This window comes from Prinia subflava, chromosome 3 (assembly GCF_021018805.1).
Source record: "Prinia subflava isolate CZ2003 ecotype Zambia chromosome 3, Cam_Psub_1.2, whole genome shotgun sequence".
Taxonomy (NCBI): Eukaryota; Metazoa; Chordata; class Aves; order Passeriformes; family Cisticolidae; genus Prinia; species Prinia subflava.
In genome coordinates, this window is record NC_086249.1 from 43,323,280 (window position 1) to 43,351,170 (window position 27,891).

At 44.2% G+C, this 27,891-nt stretch overlaps 1 protein-coding gene across 4 annotated transcripts; it reads right to left on the minus strand.

Annotated features, from left to right (window-relative positions):
• Nucleotides 1-504: 504 nt before the first annotated feature.
• THSD1 (thrombospondin type 1 domain containing 1) lies at nucleotides 505-27,842 on the minus strand. 4 transcript variants are annotated; one of them, XM_063392013.1, is made up of 8 exons: nucleotides 27,568-27,841; nucleotides 27,172-27,322; nucleotides 22,806-22,939; nucleotides 21,279-21,417; nucleotides 15,068-16,033; nucleotides 7,047-7,205; nucleotides 6,130-6,207; nucleotides 506-2,835 (listed from the first exon to the last, which is right to left on the minus strand). In XM_063392013.1, exons 4-8 carry the CDS (start codon nucleotides 21,334-21,336, stop codon nucleotides 1,463-1,465), a joined length of 2,634 nt encoding a protein of 877 aa, XP_063248083.1. In that variant the 5' UTR covers nucleotides 21,337-21,417; nucleotides 22,806-22,939; nucleotides 27,172-27,322; nucleotides 27,568-27,841; the 3' UTR covers nucleotides 506-1,462. The 4 variants fall into 4 exon arrangements, with proteins under 4 accessions (XP_063248084.1, XP_063248083.1, XP_063248082.1 ...); XM_063392012.1 differs by lacking the exon at nucleotides 27,172-27,322; XM_063392014.1 differs by lacking the exons at nucleotides 22,806-22,939; nucleotides 27,172-27,322 and having other exon boundaries at nucleotides 505-2,835; nucleotides 27,568-27,842.
• Between the last annotated feature and the right edge of the window lie 49 nt (nucleotides 27,843-27,891).

Here is a 27,891-nt window from a genome sequence, read left to right on the forward strand (position 1 = left end):
CTGAACTCTGCTTCTGCTGTTAGTTGGGGTTCCAATCCAATTCTGAATACTTACAGCAGAATTTAATGGCAAATTTGTGATGTCTGGTTTTAAAACACAACAAAAAAGCCCATCATGGCTTTTGTAGTTCACTGTTACTGCTCTATACATTTCCCTGAAAGAGGTTGTAGAAAAGTAGGGGCTGGTTGGCCCCTTCTCCTGCCAGGACTAGAGGAAATGGCTTCAAGTTGTGCCAGGGGAGATTTAGATTTGGTATGAGGGAAGATTTCTTCACTGAAAGAGTGGTCAGGCATTGGAACAGCCATCCCACGGAAGTAGTGGAATCACTGTCCTTGGAAGCGTTCAAAAGGTGTGTGGATGTGGCAGTGAAGGGATATGGTTTAGTGGTGAACACAGTAGTGTTACATTAATGGTTGGTCTTAATGATTTAAGAGGTCTTTCCCAATGTAAATGATTCTATAAGATTCTCTGTGAATCACCAGATATCGTCAAGTTTTTTCAAATTTTGTTCCCAGAACAGGTATTAATCAAATAATCTTGTTGCTTGTTGGTTTTGATCATAATTTATTTTGAGCTTGCCATAGTAGTATTATTGTCAATATATTTACATGTAAAAATTTTAATGAAGGAAAAGATGACTATGGAAAGGATGCATAATTCAACAGTTCTCTCACTGCTTTTTACAGGTAACATGCTATGGTAACATTTCTGTGAGGACTAAAATCTGGTCATCTGTTTTCCTTGCCCTCCCTGTAGCATGCCTTTTGTACTAATTTCCTGCAAATATTTGTTCATTGTTTTCTTGATATAAATATTGACAGTAAGAAAATATCAAAGTCTTGAATGATGAAAATGCCTCCTCAATTTTAAATTCACTCAAGTATTCAGTATCAGTTGTTTGCACTTTCATGCAACCAGCTAAAACCGCCCCACCACACAAGTTATTTGAGCAACAATGACAAATCAACCAAGTTCACTGATAACTATCAGAAAAACTGATGAAAACTGCCCACAGTTTGTGCTTTCTAGATGGGAAATTATTCACAAATCGGGGCAGATGGTTGAGGGTGCTGGACAGTGGATGTGTCAGTATCTCACAGTCTACCAGGACACAGTCCACAAGGTGGGAAATGTCAGTGGCACTCATCATGTATGATGCACAAAACATGACTGCTTTACACAATAAAATCTATTGGCTATTCCTGCACCCCACCTTAACTAACACGTTCTTTCCCAGGGTACTTTGTGTGTCTTGTACACACATACATATGAAAAATAATTATATGAATGCATTTTTCAGTAATTAGAAAGGAATATGTTCCCACAAGCCAGACCTGGGGCATTATTCCCTCCTGCTGTGTGTGGAGGTAACGTGATTCCTGTTCTTTCTTACACCAGAAGCCAACCCATCCTGCAGATCCTCTCCCACGCATGCCACTCCTGCAGGGCCACAATGAGTCACTCAGATCACCAGCTTCTCAATGCTCAGGGTACTTGTTTCATCTTCTTCATTTGAGCCAAAATACCCAGGGAGGTCGATCATCTGCTGCTCTGCCTCCGTTAAGCCAAAAGTAGAATTGTCATAAAAGGCAAACTCAGGGTCCAAGGGGAAGTTCTGGCACTTGTCCCTTCGATACTGGGCAGGGCTGACGCTTAGGCCTCTCTGGGAATTATCTTTGCCATTTGAGCCTGTTTCTTTCCGCCACACACCTTTGGGATTAGGTGAGGGGCCCCTCTTACTTCGGCTGGGCTCAGGCTTCTCAGCTGCCTTCTCCTGACTGCCAGGCTGGCGGTCTGTGATCAGGTCCAGCTTCCTCACCGGGGGACCTGCCCTGTGGTGGGGCTTTGCACCATGGCCCTGTGGCTCACACCCCAGCACAGTGCTGTGGGGCTGATCCAGCTTTTCACAAGCTGCATTAGCGTTTCTTGATTTTGGCCGTGTCCTGTCCTCCAGACCCTGGTCCCACGTCCTGGTCCTAGAGTTGTAGAGAGTCTGTCGGGGTGTGAGAGTGGACATGCTTCTCTCTCTGAAAGGCCTGGCCTTTTTAGTTTCATGGAAACTGGCTGTTCTTCTGAACTGCGAGTTTCTGTGACAGCCCCTCTCAGGCAAGTCCACTCTGTTATCCTGGTGCTTGGAATGACCTCTTCTTACCAAGGTTTGGGTAGGGCTCATTGCAGGATTAGCCTGTGAGAATGGAAAATCCAGCCTAGAGTGAGAGCCTTCTCCCAGGAACTTGGGCTGACTGGCTGGCTGGTCCAGAAATGGAGATTTGATCCGAAATTTGTTTGCCGCTGCCTCCTCTTGGTTCTCCCCGCTCAGGGGAAGCATTGTGGTGGCACCAAGAACCGTGTCCGTGAGAGGATTCTGAGACACATGGTACACCTTAGTGGTCTCTGTCAGGCCTTTCTTCTTCATCTCTTTCAGCTGCTGCTGTGCCAGGCGGTAGCTGAAAATTGGAGGGATTATTTTTTGGGCATTTGGCTGAAAGTTTTCACTTCCAGAGACATCATCTTCTTGGGCAAATTGGAGGCTTCGCCTGTAGGTTAGGGGAATGTTAACAGGGGCATCCCCCCCTTCAGCAAAGCTGTCCCGTTGCTTGCTGCCTTGGCAAATGTTCTCCTCGTCGGAGTTCTTCCGGAAGCCGGGGGAATGGACGGAGTTTCGTTGGACAGCGGCGCGGCATTTCTGAGCTCTGCAGAGCTTCCTCCAGAGGGTGATAAGAACAGTGGCAAAGATGATGAACAAGCACAGTGAGATACCTGTGATGGTAACTATATTATTTGCTTTCTGGTCCTCTCCTGGCTGAACAGAAGGTGGGGTGGGGGGCTGGACAGCTGTAAGATAGAGCACACACATCTGTCAGAGTTGCACTGGCAGCAGCATTTTGGTATTTGAGGATGGATACTTTACTACCAAAGAAAGTAAGCCATTAACACAGTACAGGAACTTGTATGCCATTAAAATTTGCTCATTGGAGAGGGCTTACTACTTGATGTCTTCAAACTGGCACAAACATCTACTTACTTTAAACCAAGGCTCCCACAGACCTTTTAAATGTAATCATTATTTTTTCCTGCTCTGCCATTTCCATAAGGTATTCCTAAATACCTGTAAAAAGGAGGAACTCTGTTTGCCTTCCTTTATGAAGTACATTTAGATTCCCTGTTGAAAAGTGACATAAAGGGGGTAAAAATAATTCAACCCAGACTAGTACTTCAGGTATCACTTTAAAACTATTTTTAGGAGAGCTTAAGTGGGTGTGAAAATTGAAATGAGTTTGAAGAGAGAGGCAGCATCAGGAGTGGCAATGTAACTTCTCTAAGTAGTCCTCTGAGGATGCTTCTACCACTGTCTGGTGCCACAGTCCCAGAGGACAAAACCTTCTCATGCCACAGCAAGCTTTCAACGAAAAGTGCCATTGCTCTTTCTCCAGCATTCTACTATTGACACCCTTCTATTGTGGACTGGAGATGGGACTTCAAAAAGAGAAGAATACTCTGCAAACTTTTCTTCACTGAGAGGATAACTAGCCGCTGGGACAGGCACCCTAGGGAAGCCATCATGGCTGGAATTCAGACTGTCTGAATGATGCTCTCAGTCTTATGATTTAGCTTTAGTAGTCCTGGGAGAGCAGGGAGTTGGACTCAATGGACTCAATGATCCTTGTGGGCCACTTCCAATTTGAGATATTCTACGATTCTAACCTGTAATGTGACAACCTCAGAGTTGTCCACAGCCCTGTTTAAACCTCTCACTTGCCCATTCTACCACATTATAGATGGCTGAACCGATGACAAATTGGGCAGTCTTGAGCAGAATACAGCATGGTTGAAAGTGGATTAATTGGTCCAGTAGATAATTTTAGTATCTGTTAGTACTGCCCAAATTCTTCTCATCAGACATCAGCTCCATAAAACCATAAAGATTTTGTTGGAGGAGAAGGCTGATTAGTTGCAGTTGGCAAGAGCTGGCAATGAAGTTGTAAGCTCAAACAAAACCACCAAACAACCCTGCCCCTAGTCTCTAGTTTTATCCAGAACCTTGCCTTCCATCAGACTGACAGACAGTCAGCTGTAAAACTTGGCAGGTGCTCCTGCCTGCACCACAGTGACTGTCCACAAATAGGAAATGTGACTGCAGAATAACAAGAACTGGACACCATGTACTTCCCATCATTCAGGAGAACACACAGCAAGCTGGTACTGCAGCTGTTAGGTGGGCAGGATGTACAAATGCACTGATGAACATAGGCCAGAATGTCTCGGGCTGCTACAGAACAGACGTGCAGGGTGCTGGGCTGGGAAGGAGATCCACTTCCCTATTTCAGGGCTACCTAACAATCCCCAGTCCTCTAAAACTTGCATTCAGTCCAATGCCCCTGTGCCAGACACAGGAGCACTGCTGTTCTGGATGCCTGAGCAGGAGTGAACAAGTTGACCTCAGGGAAGCAGGCAGGGTAAGCATTTGCTCTCTTCAGCACCACTGCAGCAGAGCAATGCATTTATTTCTCATCCTTCTCTCAGTCATGTTTGCTTATGGATACCTTCCAAATACTCCATTCTCTATCTGTAATGCACGCTGTGCTGCACTGTTTGGGGTACACAGCTAACAGCAAGGAACTGTGAGCTTCCAAACAGGATTGGGTCCCTATGGTTTGCTTCTCCCTGCACCTCACTGGCCCCTGCACTGCGTGCTGGCCTTGCTCATTCAGCCATTTGCTCCATCTGCTGGACTGCAGAGTTCTGCTGGAAACAGAACCTGTCTGCTTCCAAAGGCTGCAGACAGCCAAGTGGGAAGGGTGAGGGAGACACTCCCAATTTGAGATCAGGCAGTGGATGAACACTGTAAAGCCACATTGTCAAATCACCTCTTGAGCAAACTGAGATTCAATGGGATGAAATCATGTATGTGATTCTGTAAAGGAAGCTGCCCCATGTGGGAGCAGGAGGATTAGAAACCATGTGCAGGACAGAAGTGAGGTATTTCCTCCAGATGATCCCACAGCAATGGGTGCAGATGCAGGCCTCCTTTGCCTCTGTGCTCTCTATGTATTAACCCACTCTATTAACCCAGAGACCTCACTGGAATCCAGGGATTGTCCACACCTGCCGAGTCCAACCAGACTGCCACAGGTGTGTGCACAGTGCATGCACAGGATGGCTGGAAACCATCATACACCTTTTACAGCTGCACATCTGCATGGGAGGACTGACCCCTCTGAGAAGCGCCAGAGGCCTGTCACCTCCATGCATGCAAAGTCCACACACAAGTCTTGTTTCCAGCATGAGTTCTGCACTGAGTTCAGGGATCCCCTCCAGCAAGCTCCCTGCACCAGAACTGCTCTCAGAGCTCCAGAGGTGGGAAGTGCAAAACTGGTTGGCAAGGAGCCAAAGCAAATTATGTATTTACAGACATACCTGTCCAGCAGATAGACAGAAGGCATGGGATAGCACTGCTCAACAGCAGCTTTGGAAAAACACTGTCATCTCCACTGTGTTTTGGTGGTGGCATTACTGCCCACAGCAGCCTCAAAGAGTCTGGCACAGAGAAGACAACTAGAGCAGGGCTGGTTTAAGCTGGGGGCTCAAAGCATGCGAGTTGTTCCTCTCTGCTTTCACTCACAGCTTTACTACACAAGCAAACTCACATGGCCAGCATTTTCAAGTCTTTAATAATATTAGACCTGTTAAAACATTCTCAGTGCTTCATGATAACATGCAATACCTGGCTTGATGGAATATAATTGTTAGTAGTTTCCATTCACCCAAACTATTGTTACATACAACCCATTTCCTGTAGTGTACCACAGTACACTTCAGTCCTGCCTGTATACTTCTGAGGCCTTCATCCTCTGACACCTTGAAACTAGTTCAAGCCAACACTTCCATTAAAAACATAGTCCTCCTCTCTTTCTGCTCCAGCTGCATATTCTCTCCCCCTGCTGGGAGAGTGGCACAAGCATCGCAGTGGCCATGTGCTAAACAACTCTCCCACATCCCCAAACTGTCCACTTTTTAGCTGCCTCCATTCCAGTTCTACACACTGCACTTTTGCAAGCAGAAAGAAGTGCCTGCAAGCAGCCAAAGCGAAGAACAAGGCATTGGTCACTTTGTAATAGCTTAAAATACCTGTTACATTATGGTCTGAGATCCTAGGAGCTTGCACAGTTCCTGGGCATCTTTCCTTCCCTAATCCACCTGTGGCACCTGTGGGACACAAAGGCACTGGAGCTTGTAGATCAGCTTTCTGGTCTCTGTGGTCCCTCCTTTACAGCAGGGAGTTTGCAAGAAGCAAAAGTTTTGCACAGACTGACTACCAGCATTCTGCTAAAAGAGGGCACTTCTCATGCCCCTCAATGATGGCTGTCAGCACCCAACTATGGTGTTGGCACAGCCTCATCCAGCCTCACTGGGGGCTCTGTGGCTGCTGTAATCCACCTGTCATCTTACAGAAGGCTCAGGTCTCTTGTATCTGCACCCACTTGCCACCCGCCAGCAGTAGCTAGTTGTTACCAACAGGTAAGGGTCTATAAAGGCTTTATCAAGCCTTACCTACCAGTAACAGCCAGCCTGCCTTGTCACAGGCCAGCAGCAGTGGCAGGCCGGAGCAGGGGGAGACCTGGCACTGCCGCCTCAAAAAACTCACAGAATGGCAACCTCACACCACAGGTCCCAGCTAGAACCAGCACCCTTTTTAAACTGACTTTAACTTTTTAATAGGTTTCCACTGGAGTCTTTGGCTTTCACCAGTGAACATGTTCTGATAGCCCCAAGACCTTTCTTTCAGGACCTCTCCACTCCCTGACCATCCTGAAGATTTTAAACTGCTTCCATTGCACCCGTGGCATTCAGAAATATTAAGCCTTGGGGCGCTATCTCCAGTGTCCCACAGTCAAATGCACAGAGGCTCCTGCCCTACTCCACCAACCCCAGGAACATGACAGCCCCCCAGATGACTGCAAGAGAGATGGGATGTTTCCATTTTACACTTTGCTTTTGCCAGGGCAGTGACATGACCCGGGGAGGAGGACAGCAGAGTTACATACATGCACACTCCTCCAGCGAGCACGGGGAGCTCTCCCTCGGCGATCCAGCACAGCCTGGTTTTGTGGGCGAGGAGGTGAGGCACTCTCGGAAGCGCTCCCGGATGCCGTCCCCACAGGTGACACTGCACGGGCTCCAGGGCTGCCACCGGCTCCACGTTTCTACAAATACACAAGCTCACAGCAATGAGGAACATGTGTGTCTCTTTACCTTTAAAGGCACAGCCACTTGTCTTCTTTTTGAGAAAAACAGCAATAAGTAACCAAACAATGCAAACAGCAAGACAAAAAAAGCAAGCGGCATCCAGGAATGAGCCAAAATTTCCGCTTATTTTCCTTTTCTCACCCCAGTGTCAGCCTGCAGCACAGTGGTCAGTCAGCTGGCAGGCAGGTTCTGCCTGGAACAACAGCAAAAGGAAATGAATCCACAGATCTTTGAAGTGGGCTGGTAATTTATATATTCACCCAATTCCTGCCTGACAAACAGTGCATTTACAGCAGGATAACTTGATTGACTGAAGTACAGTTTACTGCTTGTTGAGATGACTGTGACAGGATGATAAGCCTACAAGGCCTAATGAAATGACATTGGTTTACTCTTTATTTTCTTCCCAGCACACAAGTGTGTTACTGAATCATTCATCTGACAACTTACAGGTCTCTATTGTTTTATTGCTTATGGTTAGACAATTAACCCACAATGAAATTTTGCATGTTCATTTATTTATTTTAAGTGGAGGCAGACTCAGGTTCTAACACTACATTACAATTTTTTTAATGTGTAATAAAATCTCTTTTTCTTAGACAATCTTTCTCAATCCTCATCCTGTGATCTCCACATTCGAGCCTCACAGCAGTGAGAACCCAGAGAGAGAAAGATGAGACCATGCCTGCCCCTATCTGACAGCTGTGACACTGAGGCAGGGCCACAACTTGAAGTTCCAAACTAATGCATGAGTTCAGATGCAATCTTGAAAGATAAAACCCCTGGGGATGCTCCTATGGGTCAGCTGACTTGGACAGAAAGAAGAACATTCGACTACTTAACTCCATTTCACTGCTCACAGATAAAGTAGAAAAACATCTAAATAATTTTTTAAAAAAGTAGACTAGGTTAAAGTTTGCTCTTTTAGATAATTTATGGTGTTGCTACTGCCAACACAAGCCATGATTTTTAATTTTTTTACTGCTGCTAGCATGCCCTGAGCCCTTAGCCAAGTTATGATGTTAAAGCACTAGAGAGTGTGGCATGACTGAAAACGGCTTTATTATTTCATGTTTTATTGGCTGCTGTATTGTTCCTAGTGTGTAATTATTTTTAAATGTCTCTGAAAAGAATAAATACGATTGTGTGTCAATAAACATGAAATTGTAACTGCTTTGAGCTCTGTCCTATACAATTTTGTAAGCATTAATGTGAGCACCCTAAGAGGACCAGTGGGGCTGCCCTCCTGGTGCAGGTCCTCACCTGCACTGCAGGATGGGACCCCAGAGTTTGAGCTTACACTTGTGCTGCCAGCCACAGCTGCAGAGCGTGTGTGGGCACACACTCACACACATTTGTGTGCCTGCACGCCCCAGGACATCTGCCTGGCCTAATGCAGAGGAGAGATGGGCACGGCCAGACACCCTGGTGGTGCTGCTGTTCTAAGCCCACAGAACATCAAGTGATCACCCCGGCTGTTTGTCACTGACTCCACCCCAACACTGCAATATCCAGAATCCCAGGCTGTATTTCACTTTGTGCTCTTCGTGCACCTCTCTGCTTTCACCCCTCTGTCTCTGGAGCTGGTGATGAGCCCAAAGGCAGGCTGAGCTTTCAGACTCCTTCTTCAGTTTGCAGCCATGTCAGTTCCTCGTGAAGTGCAAAATGGAGCAAGTGTATGGTGTCAAGGCAAAAGAGAATCAGAGGATGCCAAGAAGCAGGTAACTGAGGAAGTTTGTTGGGATAAGGAGTCCCACAAAGGTACAGACCATGGACAGTTTGCAAAATCACATCAGTTAGCAAGCAAAACTAGACTGAGGGCAGGAAGAAAAAATGTTCATAATTAATAATCAGTCAAGGGCTCATTGGTGCCTTCTCAAAAAGACTTCATGGTATCATAGTATCCTATATATCATAGGATCTCACAACAGTTTTCCTCGTATCAGGTTCATGAAGGACTCCAGCAGTGTCCCTCACCACTGGCAGAGGGGCTAGTTGAAGGACCTACCTCCTTGTAGACCTAGAGACTCTTCATGTGAGCAGTTTGGTGAGTTCCTGTCATAACTTCCAGTGCGTGAGCTAACTTGTTTCCCTCTCTCCACATTTCCTGCTCATTTAAATTTCTGTTAATTAAAGTCAGATGCAGAGCCAGACTCAGAAAGGTTCTGGTTGCCTCCAGTGCTAACACTGGTGATAGTAGAGGGTGTTCAACAGTCTCCACTTTAATGCCTGTGGGTTTCAACATACAAGAACATTTTGGATGAGTAATTTTCCAACACTGACGTCAAACCTAAGATGTGTCCATTGCTCCAAGACACTTTTCACTGACTTGGACTTTGGATAAAGAGTTCCCCAGCAAAAACACTTGGCATCCATAGCTTTGGGGCTAAGAAATGTGCCTTAAACAGCAGGAGAGCAAGAAATGTTCCATCTCCCATGAAAGTTGGGAGATTTAAACTCCTGAAGCTTGCTCTGCAATCCCCTGCAATTACGAGAATGTAAAAGAAAATGAAGCACAGTTTATTCTCCCCCAAGGAAATGAAATGATTAACCTCCATTTAAGACAAACAGATTGAAAGTGCCAGGGGAAAAACCAGAAGATATGAACTGCAAACTAGCTCTAATAAGCGTGAGGTTTCTTCACACACAATTGAGGAATCAATTATCAACGTGAAAACATCTAACTGATGAGTTATTTTGAAATAGCTGACAGTTGGCAGATCTGACAACATGAAAGATAAATGCAATTAACTGTGTTAATTATTGCTCTGCATAAATTTCTCCCCTCAGATTTCCATGTTCACAAGATTTTGTGCGTGCAGTGCTGTCCATCAGCACAAACAGCAAGGGACACTCAGCATCATCCTTCTAGCCTGACACACATGACAGTCAGGCCAGTGGTTTGGAACAAAATCACTAATTACTGACAGGTCCATGTAAATATCTGTGCTAGCCTAGGGGATTACAGGATATTTTTGGAAGCTGAGATCAGTTTTTAGGTCCTGAGAATGTATTTACACACATTGTATTGGTGTTTAGACAAGACCTTGGAAAACAACCTCTCACCCTTCTATGGAAATGAAACCTGGGTGCACTGAAATGGTGGCATGTTCCAACAGGTTACTAATTTGGACATTGAAAGAACAAGAATCCCTTTGAAGAAAGAAATCCTAGACTCTTGGAAAATTAGTCTTTTCCCCACAAACAGGCATTGTTAAGAAATGGGGAGGAACAGCCTAAAAATATTTTTTTCCAGAAGCTGAGTCTGTAAGTGAGTCTGTAAAACCTAATTATTTGGAGATGAAGCATTTACTGACACCGGAAAAGTGGATGGGGTACAAACCAGCCCTGGCATACCAGCCCATCCATATGCCTGTTTCTAAATAAACACCCAACCCAGGTACAGATTCAGGTAACAGAGCTAATTGGTTCCCAGACTTCCCTACCAACAAGCAGATGTGATTCACAGAGTCTTACTCAGGAAGCAAAAATTTGACAGAAATTGTACATCTCTGCCTGATCTCTAGATTCTCCATTTACTCCTCTCCTCCCTTACTGACCACTTCTCCCACACGTTCCTCTTTCCCTTTACAGGCAATAGCTGCATTTCTCATGCCCTGCCAACATCCCAATAGCTTTTTTTGACAGCTAGCAAAAGTCAGATGAACAAAATTCATTTGCGCTGTAGGCAGCTACAAAAGACTTCAATGTAAGTCACACCAAAGTTGAAATTGGTCTCCAGAGTGTAACAAAGAACTGGAAAAGAAAGTTAATTAACACCAGAAATATGAAAAAATCGCACCTTTTTCTATGCTTTAGCATTACTGATTAGTATTATCAGTCTTGTCCTGACTATTTCAAGCAGGATACAAGCTAGAACGTGGGACAACCTTCTAAGGGGAGCAGAAGTCTCACTGCTAGGGACACTTAAATCCCACATGAGCAAAGCACAGGATTAAGTACAGAAAAGAATGAGGCTGCAATGCATCTGCTGCTGGATAAGATGATCTAACAGAGTTTCCCACCTCAGACATCCCAATAATCCAGTCAAACATTGGGGAAAAAATGAGCTGCATGTTCCTCTGTGAAACAGTTAAGAGCTCACCATGATGAATGAAGTGGCTTACATGTCACTGGTAATTTTTTCACAGATTCTCCAGCCAGGGTCTACAGAAAACTGCACAAGTGCTCTCTCACAATTAATGAATGTATTCCCCACCTTCAGTAGATATATTCACAGTCTTGAACAGCACAAGTTTTTTGTGACACTTATTCTGAAGCTGATGGCCTGGGCTCGAAGAGCTGCTGACCTGGCCCAATCAGGGCCACTTGGAGCTTTCTTCTTCCTACTCCAAGCACAAGTCCAATTCCTGTTCCAAAAGGCTGTCCTAAACTTGGCTTGAATGAGGAGTAAAGAGCAGGACTGACAAAGCATCAGGAATATAACTCATGTCTGATTTATGGAAAAGAGATGTGGCAAAATCAACTTTTATCTCATCATCTATGATTTGGATGAAGATCATTTTAATGATTTAAGAACTTTGATCATTTATGAAACAATATTTCTGCTTCATAACAATAGAGCATATGCTAAATGAAGTAAGAACTGGCTGAGTGACAGATTGGATATGCAACTGTCAACAGAAAACCATCACTGAGTGAGAATGCATTTGGAGAGATTCCAAAGGGATTAGTATAAGGCTCAGTGCTTTCCTAGTTGACATGAAAACAAATACAAACCATTACTGGGAAAATATGTCACTCCTGTAATGACATAAGCAGAAAGTGCAGTTGTATGGAGCAACATAGGGTACTTGCTAAATTAGGATAATTAAAGGAAAATAGGTCCTAAATCAGCAAAATGAAAAATGTAGGAAGAAGGAATGAAAATTCTTGCAGGATGGTAGACTTCATACTGAAATAGCTCAAGAGGAGTTTACAGGGCAAAAGCTAAGGAAAATTGCATAATGCAATCAGTGAAATGAAAGCAGAAGTAGGGGTAGGGAGAGTGCTACTGATCAAGCAGCGTCAGTGAGAAGGATGTCTGAATGCTGCACACAAAGCTGGTATCCTGGCTGTCAAATAAACGTGAGTGTTTAAAATAACAGAAAGGGAGCCAAACAGAATCAGTAAATTAATCAAATCCTGAAGAAGTGTTCCAATTAAAGACTCAATCTTTTCAGTTTGTTAAAAAGAACATTGAGGAAATCTGGTAGAAGTGAGATGACCTGGATGTGCAAATGTCTTTGTGAGGCAAAGTAGTAGATGGGAAATAGCTATCAGAAAGCAGCAGAGCAAAATTCAGTCACCAGAGAATGAAGCTAGATTAAATGTAGTGATGAAGCACACAAGGTTTCCCTTTTCAAAAGAATAAATAAATCACAGCATAGTATTGACAGAAATTACCAGAAAAGTCTATTTTGTGGTGTCTTCAGCAAAAGACTGGATAACTCTATGGAGGGTAAGTGGCAGTCAGATGCAAAGACTACCTGTGGGGCTCAACACCAGGATAACTGAATGAAAAATGATGGCTCACACTGCACAGGAGCCCAGACTAGAGATTTATCACCTCTCCTTGCCTTAAACTTCAGGAAGTCCAAAGCAGAAATTAGGAGACTTGAGGAGAGGCACCTGTTCTGCAGCAGTTGCATGTTGTACACAAACAGCTATCAGGGGTCTGGTGTAAGCAGGGCACCTCACAGTGCCCTGCAGCAGGGTGAGGGAGCTCAGGGGAGCCCCTTCCGAAGGAGGCAGGAGGCTGATGGCCATCACAGGCAGTGCAGCTTCGCTCCGTCTGTCATGGCTTCAGGCTGATGTGCCCGTCCCAGAACACCCTGCTCCTTTCAAACGCTGCCTGCAGGCTTTGAAGTTTCACAGATACAGGCACAAAGTCAGACGTGCTGCAGACTAATTAATTTCAGGTTGACATTTTATTTACAACTACACGGTGTGGCTTTGCTTTCATCGACTTTGTAGATGCGATACTCTTACCTTGGCAGCTATTGACCTAACTCTGCTCTTCAAGAGGCATAGCCTGATTCTTTCGAATGTGGTTGTAAGGATGGGGCTACTGAGGAACCCAGGGAAACAGAACAGACTGCAGAGAACCACTGCTTAATAGATCTCATCAACTAAACGGTTAAATATTGGGCACAGAATCATATCTGTATCATATGCGAGTGATTTATCTGTTAGGATAATTATCTAGATCATATCAGTGTAACATATCACCCAGGTACAGATGACAAACTAGAATTCTCTCTTCCTTTTTCCTTGACAATTACCTCCATTGAGAAAATAATATGCTTTCATTTTTAGATAGACTTTCTTATGCCAAAGGAAGAGAGGGAGTGCCAACAGAGAATGCAGATGGGAAATTAAGATGAAGAGAACTACACACTGGGTTTGGCATGTGTCAGAAATAGAGGTCATTTTTAGCATAGAGAGTTAATTAAATAGCTAACAGTTTTAGAATTTGTGAAATAGCACCAAGTAAGACCACATGATGCTAGGAACCTCATTAAGATAGGCTGTGTCTGGGACTGTGTGCTCTGGAACATGTCCTATGCTCCTGGTCTCCTTATGATCCTTCTCAGACACCTGTCCATGAAGCACAACAGCCATTTTTTGGCTAGAGTTCCTGCACTTTATTTTCAGGAGAACCAAGGTGAGGAGGTGAGGAAAATGATGCACATCTTAAACCTTCCAATCCAAACTCTTTGAAGTATGCCGTTGGAAAAGATTAATTCATTACCTATAGACACAAGGCTGCTTCAAACAAGAACATTTACCTTCCACCAGGCTGTAGGCAAAACAACCTAACCCAACCCAATCCCAATTCCCTCGTCCTCATATGGCCCATCCCTCTCTGTGGCTGCCTTCCCCAAATGAGTGAAGGGCACCTGGCTCATCTGCTTCCTCTGCCGTGCAGCCGTGGTTTGTACACTGTCAAACCATGGACTACTGCTTCTAATGCTATAGCTGCATAACATATACATGGTTTTGGCTTCTGCCAACCAGCACTCTCTCAGATCATGCCTGATCATGGTCCAAAGGATTACATGGACCACCAGCTGTTCCCAGTTGGCAGACTGCACTATTCTAATCTTTCCTATAAGGAAAGATTTGGCTATATGAACATGGCCCATGATCTGCCAGAAAGCCTCATGGGTCAGAAAATGCACCCTGGTCGGTTCTAAGCAGCAGACACTTCTATTGAAGTGCTGCTTAGAAAACCAGACACAGCTGCGTCTTTCACTGTAGCCAAATCCTGACTCCTCTCACCAGAGTTTGTTCATTCAACAGGTAGGGCTCTAAACTTCTACACCAAATGGATAGAGAAAAAGATGCCTGAGTGAGGATTCAGCTCCTGTATGTTCAACACCCACGAATCACCCTTGCAAGATGCCTCTGAACTGAAAAGCTATACAGCTACTTAATGTTGGGCCCTTGGCTTTTAGATGCTTAGATGCAGGTAAGACTAATCCTACCTTTACAGTCTCCAGATCTACTGCAGTAGCTTTTTACCTCACTGAGAGGGACAAGTTTCATTTTCAGCCCAACTAGATAAGTGCATCATTCAGAATGCCTAAAGTAGTTTTAGTTGGTGCCAAAGTTAAGTCTTAATGCAGCCTTAAGTTCCCACAGTGATACTTGTTATCAAATGTCCTTGTGTATTCCCCTACATAAGTCTATCTTGTTTCCACCTGTGTGTGACATTACAACTACTTTGTCTGGTGCAGAAGACCCAAAATCATTACCCATGTTGCCTGGGAAGAGTGCTGACTTTGGCTAAAAGAGGAAAAACATCAGTACAAACCCATGTTCCTTTGGATCAGCATACACTCCTTAACTCTTGCTGGAAAATAGCTTCGGTTTGAGAAATTGAGGAGGTCAAAGCAGTATTTGTTCTTCCCCACATCAAACAAAGAGCAGTTAAATTCTGTCCTGTTGTCTCCTGGGTGAAGGATGTTCTCATACAGCCAAGTTGTTCTTTGACTCGAATGCTTGAGAGCCTCCTTATAAACAACAATTTTTCCACTGATAGAAGTGCACGGTGGAGAGATTACAAAGACCTGAACCGAAGTTTTGCATGTGTCTTCTGCTGTCACAACCAGTCTGTATCCAAATTTGTGAAGGAGATCTACAGGTCCTATGGAGGCAATGATGGAATGTGTTTCTAATGATTTCAGTACCACAGTGATGTATATTTCTTGACCAACAGGTGGGCAATCAAACTCTACCCACTGGGACCTAGACAGGAGGATTCTTTTGCTAGTTCTAATGCCCAGAGTCTCATCAGAGCTTACTCTTCTGAATTCATAAAGGGTACTGGTGAATATCACATCAAGTGAAATCACAGTCTTGTTCATGGCACATAACTGCTCATTCGTAAAAAGTCCAACCTGAAGGGAGTTTCCAAGCACCTCTGAACTCCTGTTCAAATCAATGTGAAATACAGGCCATTCCACATGGAGGGTGGACATGCTGCTTCTGCTCCACTGGGCAGCACTGCTGTTGTCACTGAGAGAGACCATTCTGAACAAGAAATCACCAGCACTCTTGAAATGGAAACACTCAAATACCACCGTCCCCTGGGACTGATTTGCTGGAAGCTGTTTTCTTGCAATTATCTCATTGGTGCTGGCATCCAGTAAAAGGATGGACACATGCTCTGCTGTCACATTACCACCACTGTAGTACTGATATTCCACAGACACTGTGTCATTGCTGAAGGCTACATGATCCGGGTGCTCCAACAGGAGATACTCCACTTCGCCGAGAACTGAAAGGAGAAGTTCCACAACAGTATTAAGAAACAGACAAGTGATTGTTTCTATGGAAGAAAATGAATATTTTAAAAATGGATGTTAAAAGAGGTTCTCAATCTTTTTCAAGTGAACCGGCTCAGAAAAAGAGAAAAGGCCCCTAGCAATAGCAGTTAGAGCTCAACAGCTCTGTTCTGTGCAGGGATGGGATTTGGAGCAGCTCAAAGTCCACTGCAGTAACACATTCAGGAAGGTAAAACCCAATCTTTTAAAGCAAACCACAAACCACCCAGAAGATTAACAGAAAATTTATCATAATAGATTCTCAAACTTTTAAACTTCTTTCACTTATAGATTTTTAAACTCCACAGAGGCCAGCTGTTTTTCAGCTTCAGCCATAATTTAGCAAAAAAAGGACAGTGGTTTCTTATACAGACAGATGAAAAATGTCCCCCAAGTTAAATAGAGTAGGAAGTCTGCATGATGCTTTTTGAAGCCTTTTCTCTTGCTCTGTCTTATGAATCTTTCATTTTGCTCATTTGCATCGCAGACACTTGAGTGAAAGAGCTGAAAATAACAGTGATGATGACTGAAGCACTTTTCTTGTCTCAGATGTGGTGCAACATGTCTAAATGACATCATTTCATTACAAATGGCGCAGTCTTTTCAAATTCACTTCTTGCATGACCATGTTTGTGCAAGTTGCCAAATTATCCTGAGACATGCTGTAACTAGTGATGATATCTAAAGCAATAAATTGGGAAGACCACATTTCCGTTCTTAGCTCAGCTACCTTCTCTGTGTTGCTTGAACTGTACGGATTTCAGACACGGAAAGGTTATCTGAAAAAATGGGAACTGCACGCATCTATTCCAGATACAGAATGTGCTGCAAGACATCTTTATTTAATTAATTGTCTGGGGAAAGGCTTCTGAGTCTTAGATGGAAGGTGCCACAGAAATGTAAAACTTCAGTTAAAGCAATCCTTTCATAAGTAGTATCAACTAACAATACTTTGACTTGTTAAATCTGTTACACATGTTTTAGGATTACCTCAAAGAAAGCTTTGCTGGAAAAACACTGCAACTGCCAAGGCAAGCACTAAGCAGTCAGGAGTAGCAGGACTCATCTCACATAATATTAGACGCCTACTGCTCTAAGCTTCAATTTGAGTTAGTCACCTTGGATTCACTTCTCAGCAGGAAAAATTTTCAGGAAGAAATTCATCTGACTGGGTATAGACATTTATATCTGGGCGAGGTGCAGTGTGACCAGCTATAACATGTCCTTAAAATAACCAGCTCCAACCACAGACATAAAGTCCGAGTAAAGGTGGCATGCACATATACTCTTATATGTATGTACTATAACTCAAGCCCTTCATTTGCATTTCCACAAGACACTGGTTCATTTGGCAGATGGACAGTGCTCATTACCAGAGTGTTCCTTTTTTCTCATTCTTCTGTTGGTGGTCCTATGTATTATTGACTTCACACCGTCCAAAATCTATATTGATAACACAGAATTATTCATTTCCCCCATGGACTCCTCTATTGTGCTCTCCTGTATAAGTGCATTAGAAATATTAATGACTTTATCCTTTTAAAATCCCTGAAAAAATGAGAGGACCTCACTGTTCTTGTTTATTGTGTTAGGAAGCAAGGCACAGGCACGAAGGTCAAGTATCAACTAATTGTGGTGCCACATGAAAGCCAGGACCTCATTTGAAGCACAATGGTTCTTCAGACATCCAAAGCAGGATGGATGCTTTCTTCATTGTGGCTGTGGTGAGCACATGGCATCGCAGCAAACCCGATTTGACTTGGACACCCAGAGAGTAAGAGACAGACCCTAAACACCTGTGAAAGATGTCTCTCTGAACTGCCCAGCAATACATTCTTCTTGCTCTTCATGTTTTGGCTCTGTCACGTGTGCCTGCCTATATTTTACAGTCCTGTACCACCATCTGCTTTCAATATCTCTTGGGTACTACCCTAAATCCATTAGTGTTACCACAGTTCTTCAAACTGCTGCCCTCATCTCTTTACCTTATAGTTCTTTTATCTTCTGCTGTTCTTGGGCCTGTGATTAACTCCAGAACATTCCCACCTTCCTTGCTCAGTGCTAGCATTCCATCAGGGAGCAGAGGACAATCAACTCTTGTGTCCCATAATGTTGGGGAATTCTTGCCCTGGGCTGGAGCATGCACAGTGTTGTACAGGGCTGGCAATAGGAGCCAGTGGGAGTTGAGGCACACTTGACCCTTTAGAGAATCTCCTTGCTAAGTCATCTGCAAGGATTTAGATCTGGACCACATCTAGGGAACTTTTTATAAGGACAGCAGAGAACACTGTGAGCACTCTAACAAAGATGAAGTTCTCACAGCTGTGTTAGTTTCCCAGTGAAATGGCTGTGAGTTGCCAGGGTTTGTTTCCTTGATAGTAGGCAAAATGATGCATTTCTCTATGTGGGAATCAGCTACATTCAATGTAGCTGAAATATTAAAGGAAATCAGACCACGGCAAAAACCCAGCAAGAAAAATTTCAATTTTAAGCTTTAAACTTACAACAAAAACATTCAAGTGATAGTAATGAAAAGTACTGATGTTTGTACCTACTGCTCTATTGTCCTTACTCTCTTTTACAAGTGTCTTGACCCTCTTGCACTGTTTTTTATTTGGAATGGCTGAGACGACGAGTAACACCACTCTGTTGGGAGGAAGGACAAGGAGGGAGGGCAGGGGACTGCTGTGGAGCAGTTCACCAACCCTAAGTGCAGATCACTCAGGGAGTGAGGAGAGTGAGCATTACTGGAGGATGCTGTTACAGCACTGTAGAGCTGTGGCTGGTACACCCCAGTCCACAGCATCCCTTCCCCAAGTTTGGTAAATAAGAACTTTGCACTTTTGGACAGCCGACATAGTAGTTTTTCACAATGTTCCAAAAGATACCAGTCAGAAGGAGCCAGCTTCCACTGCAAGGCCCTTCAGCTGCCCTCCAGCCTACTATGTGCCCATGACTCTGCCACCTGCCAAAGCTTGGTCCCAATTGTTTGGACAGCCAGTCAGGGCATCTTTCAATGTATCATTATCATTGTCATTACAATGGTCTCCCATTGAAAGAAGTCTGCCTGTAGTACCAACAACCTGCCAGAAGAGTCTTTGTAAGAATTCACACCTTAAAATATTAAAAGAAAAGTCCTTTTTTTCACTGAAGAGCGAGAAGAATTACTTGAGGCTATTCAGACAGTTATTTATTTTTAAGTGTTTTTAAGCCAGCTTGGGTTGTGCTGTTGGCTTGTCAGCCATTGGTAACACAGAGCTAAGTAGAACAAAAACATCAGTAAAACTGGTAAGAAACGAGAATACAGTTTAGTTGGATGTTAGGGCTTTTTATAGCACTTCAGTAATTTTCCAGAGCATACTGGATCACTTAAAAATAGTCTTGCCTGAAACAGAGAACTATATAAGTGAAATAGTTATCTAAAATTGATGTACATAGTAATATTCAAAGATACGTATATGCAGACCTATTTGGAAGCCATTTTCTGAATTATGGGCTGCCCTTCAATTGGAAATAAGGTGAAAGTTGATGCACCTAAAGTTTGCAGCAGAGATTTAGCTCATTAACTGCACCTTGTAATTACTTGCTGTGCCACGCTCTATAAAGTTCATGAATAATAGCTTTTACTTCTGAGTCAACCAGTTGTGAATGTCTACAGGTCTGGCTCACCAGGAACCAGTGGATATTTTAATCATTCATCTCACATCTTGGCTCCAGTGAATTTAATACTTACCTTCACTATGTTGCCCACTCAGTGCAGTGTTTTTACCTGGGCTGCTTAGCTGTCTTATTAAAAGAAGAAATGGTACTAAAAGCTATAGACAAGAGTCTTTATTTCTATTAGAACCAAGTTCATCTAAAGGTAGCAATTCTAGGTTCTCTACATCTTTCAGGGATCCCTTGCTCTGCAGCAGAGATGGAGGATGCACAGAGGAATGAGTAGCATACCTACTATTCAATCATTACTTATAATCAGATTTTTCTCACTTATACAAGGACAGCAAACTGCATATTGTTTTTGTCTATTTCTCTCTTTTGTAAGAGATCTTCAACTGTTTGATGCAAGAACTACCTGCTACAGCTCACTCCATAAGTGGGGATTAACCACTTCTTTTCCCCTGTTTTCCACGTTGTACTTATTTCTGCAATGCACAGCAGAATCCTTCAGCATGGTTTGACAATGCACTGCAGCTGTCAAAACAATGCTGGCTTTTAAACTAGGAATGAAATTTTCTAAAATATATGAATTGCCTAGAAATTAGGAGTCCCATTTTCAGAATTTCTAATTCACTCTGCAATAAGAAAGTAATTTGCAAACCTACTTCCTTCTTAGTACATTCTTGGAAAGGATAAGTCACCATACATACGATGTCCCTCAGCTTGTAGACATCTTGCAGGTTTCTGACTTGAACTTAGGATGTCTAACTTCCCTCCTTGGCAGCTGATGGTGAGAAGGAGGTGCTTTTTCATTCTACACATCTCAGTTGCAGATGGGTAAGAGCTGCTTTCAATATGCACACATTTGTGCATGGACAACTTGAACAAGACTGATTGTCTCTGACTGTACCTGCCTAATTTTATGTGACTAAGACTGAATGAGTATAAACACCATCTTTTGGCTTCCTATACAATCAGAGGAAAGAACACCTCTGTTGTACTCAAAAGTTTTCTGAGTGGCAGCTTAGATCCATCAGATGGGGGCTCACTCAGCCATAGGAGGTTGGCTGTACTGTAGATACTTACATATGAACCAACTGCCCAAGTTCCTTTCCTAGTAATGGAAATTCTAGGTAATTCTGTGCACGTTTCCACCCATCCTACTATGGATACCTAAACCAGGCCTATCTTCCATGATGTTCATTAAATATAATGAAATATAAGTCTCACAAGAAAGCAGAGCTCCAGTTACTGCTTCTAGCACAGCCAGTCCCTTGATGCTCATGGAAATTTGTTCATTTATCTCGTTCATCTCTCTGAGCAAATTTACACCAGGAAAGGGTCCTGACATTGATCTAAAGGGGCAGTTTATGCAAGTTGCATTTTACACCTGACTATTCTCTAAGATCTAGACTAAATTCTGTGCCTATCAGTGGTGGCTTCTGTAGCATTTCATTTCCACAGATCACCTGGAAATATCACCATTCAAAACCACCTTGTGAATATACATCACAGTTTTCCCTTGACAGCTCAAATACTCACCATAGTCACAGAGCACTACTAACAACAGATTTGAAAAATCTTTCAACATCTGTTTCATTCTGATCAGTGAGATCCTGGGTCTTTTTACTCCTCATGTCCTTTTTCAGCTCCAAAGTGCCAGCACGTTTTCCAAGAACACCTAAAAGTTAAAAAATTACAGCTGTGTCAACTTTGCTTCATAAAATACAAGACATACCATTAATATGTAAAAATAAAATAAAATATAAATAGGGAGACATACCATTAATCAGTAAAAAACCCCCTAATAATTAACATTTCTCGCATTTACTTAACAATTACTAACACTGTATCAATGCATCTGAATAAGCACAGCTACAACTCACTGTCCAATAATTTTCCATCCTGAAATGCAGCTCCTGAGCCAGAACAACAAGGACAGATAACAACAATTTTATCTTTGCACTGCAGGAACTGCTGCTGTGGATACCATATATTAGGACCAAGGCTCACAATAGCAAAATAATGAGTCTTTTATACAAAATATAACTCTGACCTCAGCATATGCTGATACTGGAGATTTATTGCTGGTACACAATTCATATAGTTTGTCAGCTGTTTTCAACTATGAAAGCAGCTCAGCAGCAAACTACTTTTTTGGTCATCAAACTCCTCTGTTATTCAGGTCTAGTAATACACTTAGTGATCTTACCAGATATATAAAAGATCTATAACTGCCTTTTATGTCATTCCGACTGATCAGATGGAGAAGGTGCTAACTTCCACTTTTTCCTCCATAATTTTTTAAGTTTACATTCACTACAGCCTTTGCTAAGCCAATAGAAATAGATTTCTTTTGGCAAGTTTCCCAGCTTTATGTCCACATGGTTTAAACGAGTCTTTATGAGTCTCGTAACAATTAGATAAAACAGGTTGGAAGCACAGTGATAGCAGCAGAACCAAACAGCTTCCTTCAGAAACGTAAATAGGAGGGAATCTAAAAAGAAATTCCACTTAGAGGCCATTTCAAAATATAAGAATTGTTCTCCCGAGTTTCACAGGAGTACCTATAGGTCAGTGTCACTGTCTTTACCATCACACAAACACACAAGAAAAGTCTTGATCCATTAAGTGTACAACCTAATTTTATGAGAGAAATCTGGCACTGGAGTGAGCAGAAGTTAGGAATGAGCAAAACTGTGGAGGATAACGGTAAAACATAGGAACCAAGTATGGCAAAAATCATGTATGTCTTTAGGAATCACAAATAAGGTATTTCAACAATTACACTGCTTGGCTTGTTGAACTAAGAGGCAGCAGATGTGTTACTTGAAAGCCTTTTGAACTGCTCTCTGTGCCAAGTGGCTGGAGAGAATAATTTCTAAGAAGAGACTAGCAGCACAGCCTTGCTCAGTAAAAGCCCATTACAATAATAGCTGCACATATCTGAAAAGAATAATCATCTGGCCCAGGAACTTGACAGGGCTCCAGAAAGCATTAGATAGGGACAGTGATACCGTCACCACCCTCAATTACACTTGATACGCTGTAAATTACAGGAAGACAAACCTTGTGCCTCGGGAGAGGGGCGGCTGCTGACGGAGGGCGGTGGGGAGCCAGCCTGCCTCCAGGGACAGCCGCTCCCGAACTCCCCCGGCTGCCGGCAGCAGGCGCAGCATCACAGCAGGAACATCGTGCCTCGCCTGTATCGTTATTGATCACCAATCAGTTAATCGAAACAAAGAATCAAAGTAGGCCAAAAAAGAAAAAGCAGGCTTCGTTTAAAAAAAGTAATTGCGATAGATGTGTTGGCCTCTAGCAGTAACTGCTCAAAGAAAACAGAAGATATGTGGCATTGCTGTAAACTGCCCTGAAATAAAGTGGGGGAAAATTGATAAGCGTGCCACTACTGTGATTGTGCTGGATGCCTTTAATGGGTCCTTCCCATCCCTAGCTTTCCTAGCTGCAGATTCTTCAAATGGCATTTACAAATACTTCTTTCAGAAAGTCACACGCTGATAAATGAAATTCAAATAATCCTAATCTCAGTCTAATGAGCGACACACTGCACAGAGGAAATGAAGCTATGGAAGGGAGAATAAATGCTCAGGAAAAAAGAAAAAAGTCTGCGTAGGAGAGCACTCTCGAGGTAGTTGCCTTACATCTTAATTTGCACATCAGCCCAACCGAGGAAAAAGCAGCATGGTTCATGAGACAGGGTGCCAGCGGGAGGCACAGGGACCAGACCTGACTTCTGTTCCTCTTCCTGCCACTGCCAGACGTAATGTCAGCAAACTGCAGCACTAATCTGCTCCCCTCCTTTCCACCCCATTTTTCACGCTCTGTATTTATAGTAAAGACTTTTCAGGACAGAGACTCTTTCTAACCGAGCCCGTGGATGGAGCCCAGTGCCAGAGCCCTTGGGTGTTTCGGTAACACCAATCATTTGTCACACCAAAACCTCCTTCCCTCTCACCCTTCCTTCTGCATTATCTTGGCTCGCTCGGGAAAAGATTGCGGCGTGCAGTTCGGGTAACACCCAGGCTAGAGCTGGAGTATTTGAAACTGTACCAAAACTAACTTCCAATTAGTGAGATCAGGTACCTCTGGAAGCCTAGCCCGGGGCTACTTCACCCTCTGCACGCCTCTGCAGCAACCGGATTGCAGGAGGAGCCCTCCCACCTTACACACACACAGCTACTTCAGGCTACCGGCTGCAGTACAGCCCTACCTTTGAAGAAAGCTCCAATTAAAGCGCCCCATGAAGCCTCCCTGAGCTTTTGCAACTTTGTTAGCTGAATTCCAATAGCACCTCTAAATGCAAGGATTGCCAGCCCATTTCTGGTGTAGTAGTGACCCCGTACTCCTCTTTCTGCACAGGTTTGTTCCTCTCCTCTCCTTTACCTCTCCTTCCTTTTGCCTCATCTCAGTTTTGGACAGGCCTTATACTGACCTGTAAACTCAGTTCAGAATTTTTCCCTCTCCTCTCTGCCCTCTCTAAGCCAATTTCTTTCTAGATTTCTTCTCATTTTTAGCTCTTCCAAATTCTCCATATATTTGCCCCCTGCTCAAATATTTTTCCTCATTTCACACTCATACAAAATTTTGCTTTTTGAAGCAGACAGTACATTTAAATGGTTTCTACTTTATTCAGATCTTCTACCTCAAGTTCATTAACTTAATGAGATGAAAAATGATGGAACGGAGAAGGCTATCAGACTTCAAATAATTGGCTTTTTTAATTTATTGCTCTCGTGGACAAGCATGAACTGAGGCTCTATTGTGCAAAATGCAGCAGAAGCACAGCAACATAAAAAGATGCTTTTTTCTTCCAAGAGACAGTGTAATGGGCTGATTGGAAGTGGAAGACTCCCTCTCCAAAGGGAATTTGAAATGACAGATGAGGAGGGCATAAGCCATAAAGCACTTTGGAAGCAAAGACCAAGAGGCTTGTGTGCAACTCAAATGACACGGGAAAACTTCTAGTCCCTGCTCTGCAGCAGATTTCCTGTGCTATCTTGGTCACATCTCTTCGTTTTCCTGTGGCATAGCTCTCTACTGGTGACGGTATCTGACTATCTGGTATGGAGGCTCCAAGAATAAATCCTCATCAGCTGTGAGGTTTGCAGGCACCAGAGTGTCACAAACCTTGTAAGAGCTGGATGTGAAATTAAAAATTGTACTTACAATATTTTTTGCAAATAAGTAACAGAATAGGCTATAATACTGCCTAGTAGAATCACATCTATGAGTCTATTCAAAAAATGTCCCTATTTCCCTACATCGTTAAAACCGTAAAGTATATTGGAATCATTTTGGTTTTACAAAAAACCCTAAAATAAACCAAAGCAACAAAAAACTCCAAGTCAACTGGATTTATGACTCCTAGTATTTTTGCAGCAGTATTCAAGGCTGCAGTGCAGACATGACATTTCAGACACCACCTCTTCTGAGAGCTGTCACCTGCTGATTTAGCAGGTACTACCTTCACCAACTGCAACAGCACAGCATTCGGTGCCTACTCCCCCTTCATTTGGGAGATGAGAGGTAAATGAGCCTTGTAGTTAAGAAAGGGCCATCAGGAATTAATCAGACACTCCATGACCAAGCATGGAGTTTAATGAGAACACAAATCCATGGCACTCAAAACCTCTGTGCTCTGGAGCCTCATTCATGCGAAGGAAGCGCCACTGATGGATCCCGTATTTTGCCTACCTACAAGTACTCTCAGTCCTCTTCCTCTCTGCAAATCCCCACCAAGAGCTGAGCCCTGCCCTGCCCTAGCTCCCATCCTCCTTCAGTAACAGGCCTGTTCTTGCTCATCTCTCCTCTGAGCACAGCCCTGCTCTCTCCCTGTCCTGCCAACCCCACAGCTGCAGGTGAAGGGGACCCAGCCATGGCACAGAAACCCCCCTGACCCAGGGCACACGTGAAAGCAAGGTAGGAGAAGGGCTTGGGGAAGGAGTGAGTGTGTGGGGGCAGTATGGTGTCAGGCTGAGGAGTGATCCTCTTGGAACCAACCTGCCCCTGCCCCAAGCAGTGCCCCAGGCAGCAGCACCTACCCCAGGCACTCTGATGGACCCAGCAAACAGCCAGGGTCTGGATATTTACTGGAATCAAGGAGAAAAAAAAATCCTTTACAGCTGTTCACTAGTAAACATTTTTCAGTTGTATTTGCAACCCAAAATCTGCACAGTTTTGGCTATGTATGAGAGGCTGACAGCAAAATAGGCTACAGACAGAAAAGCCTGAAAGTTCCTAAATCCTCCCTACATTTCACAAGCAACACTAACAGCAAAAAGAAATGTGTATCTGCAGCACTTCCTCAAATTTAAGGATTTTTTAATATTTTATCTGTATGTGGGAAAAGAGAATTATTTTCAACCATCGTACGCTTATTGCAATGGGATTAGGCAGCTATTGAAGTGTTACCACCTGCTGGGAACTTCAGAACCTCCCATATAATCACTCCACTTTGACAGTACAGACAGAACTCCTCAACTATGCATCACATTTTATCAAAATCTAATCACTGCTGACCAGCCAGAGCGGTCAGGGCCAAAAATACGCTGCTTCTTGGAAGATCTGAGTTTAGCCAGGAAAGTGTCTATGTGATGTCTGCCACAGCAGGGGGCTGGAGCTGACATCCTCAAAGGCATCTTTCATTCTTATTTACACATCCGAGAATTTTACATTGTTATCAGGTAATGACTTTATTGAAATTATAAATCTAAATTCACTAGGCTGAAACTGACAGCACCAGATCCTCTGTGTGCAACAAAAAAAACCCCACAATAATTAGCTGGTAAAGCCTATTTTCATTAATATTTGGGATCAGATTTCACAAAATCCTGGGATTTCTCAGCTCCTTTTGATATTAATATTGCAATTCAAGAGCAAGCTGGCCAGCATCATCTGTCCTTTGAAACCGAATGGCTTACAATAGACAGAGTATAGGGATGATATTTACTTCAGAAAATGTACAGTGAAAATAACTTTATTAAGCATAAAGAGACTTGGGAAGGTTATTTTTGTGCAATAATAAATAAAGAATGCAAAGAATTAAATACATTAGATGAGAGCTTGTGGCATAAGGGGAGGAATGCAGTCATCCATTCCTTCCTTCCCCCTTCAGAGTTTCTTTTAAAAAAATATATATATCCTATCCACTGTTCCTGGAATTCCCCTTTTGGTGGAGTTTATAATGAAGATCATCGTACAGAGAACACATACGGCTCAGCTGACACAATCAGAAGTTTGTTGGAGAAGAAAGTCTGAAATACCATGAAGTATCAGTATTAAAAAGAGAATTGGTAAGCTTTCTCCTATTCTTTACCCTGGGTTTGCCGTGTACTCACACGGTTTCGATTGGTCTAGAGGCTGATATAAGGTAGAAATCACCAAACATGCTAAAAAACACTAAAATTGTTCCTACCTATTACGGACTCTGGTGAGGAACGCGGGCAGTTGCTGCCCGTGCCGGTGCTCCCGGCACTTCGAGGGCGCTGGAGCTCCGGGCGGGACGGCCGCTGCCTCCAGGGCAGAGGCAACCACGGGGAATACGTGAGCAGGGGCAGACCCGGGACCTGCCGGCACAGGGCTTTTAAAACACCTCCAGGACCGCGCGTCACGGCGATCACGGCGCGATCCCGCGGCACCGCTCGCTCCGACCGACGGCTCTCCCCGCCCGTGCCCGCCGGCTCCCCGCCGACAGGCGGCCCCGAGCCCGGGGCAGCCCGGGCTCCTCACCGCCCACCCCTCGGCACCCAGCCACTCGCCCGCGCCCCGGAACCCCTGGGCTCGGTTGCCCCGCCGCCCGCCCCGCGCTCACCTCCACGCCCGGGCGGCGCGGCCGGAGCGGCCGGCGGGTCGGGGATGGAGCGCGGTGCTTCCCGTGGAGGAGACGCCAGCGGCGCTGCCCGGGGCGGCGGGCGGCGCTCGCTGCCCGGCGGCGGCGGCGGCAGCAGAGTTAAATGGCGGCTGTGGGCTGCGGGCGGCTGTCAGCGGGCGCGGGGCGGCGGCGGGCGCCGAGCGAGGGCAGCCCGCGCCCCTGGCGGCGAGGCGCTCCCGGCCCGGCCCTGCCCCGCCCTGCCCCGCCGCGGCCGCGCCGCCCTCACGCCCGCCCGCCGGGCCGCGGGAGGGGAGAGCCGTGAGG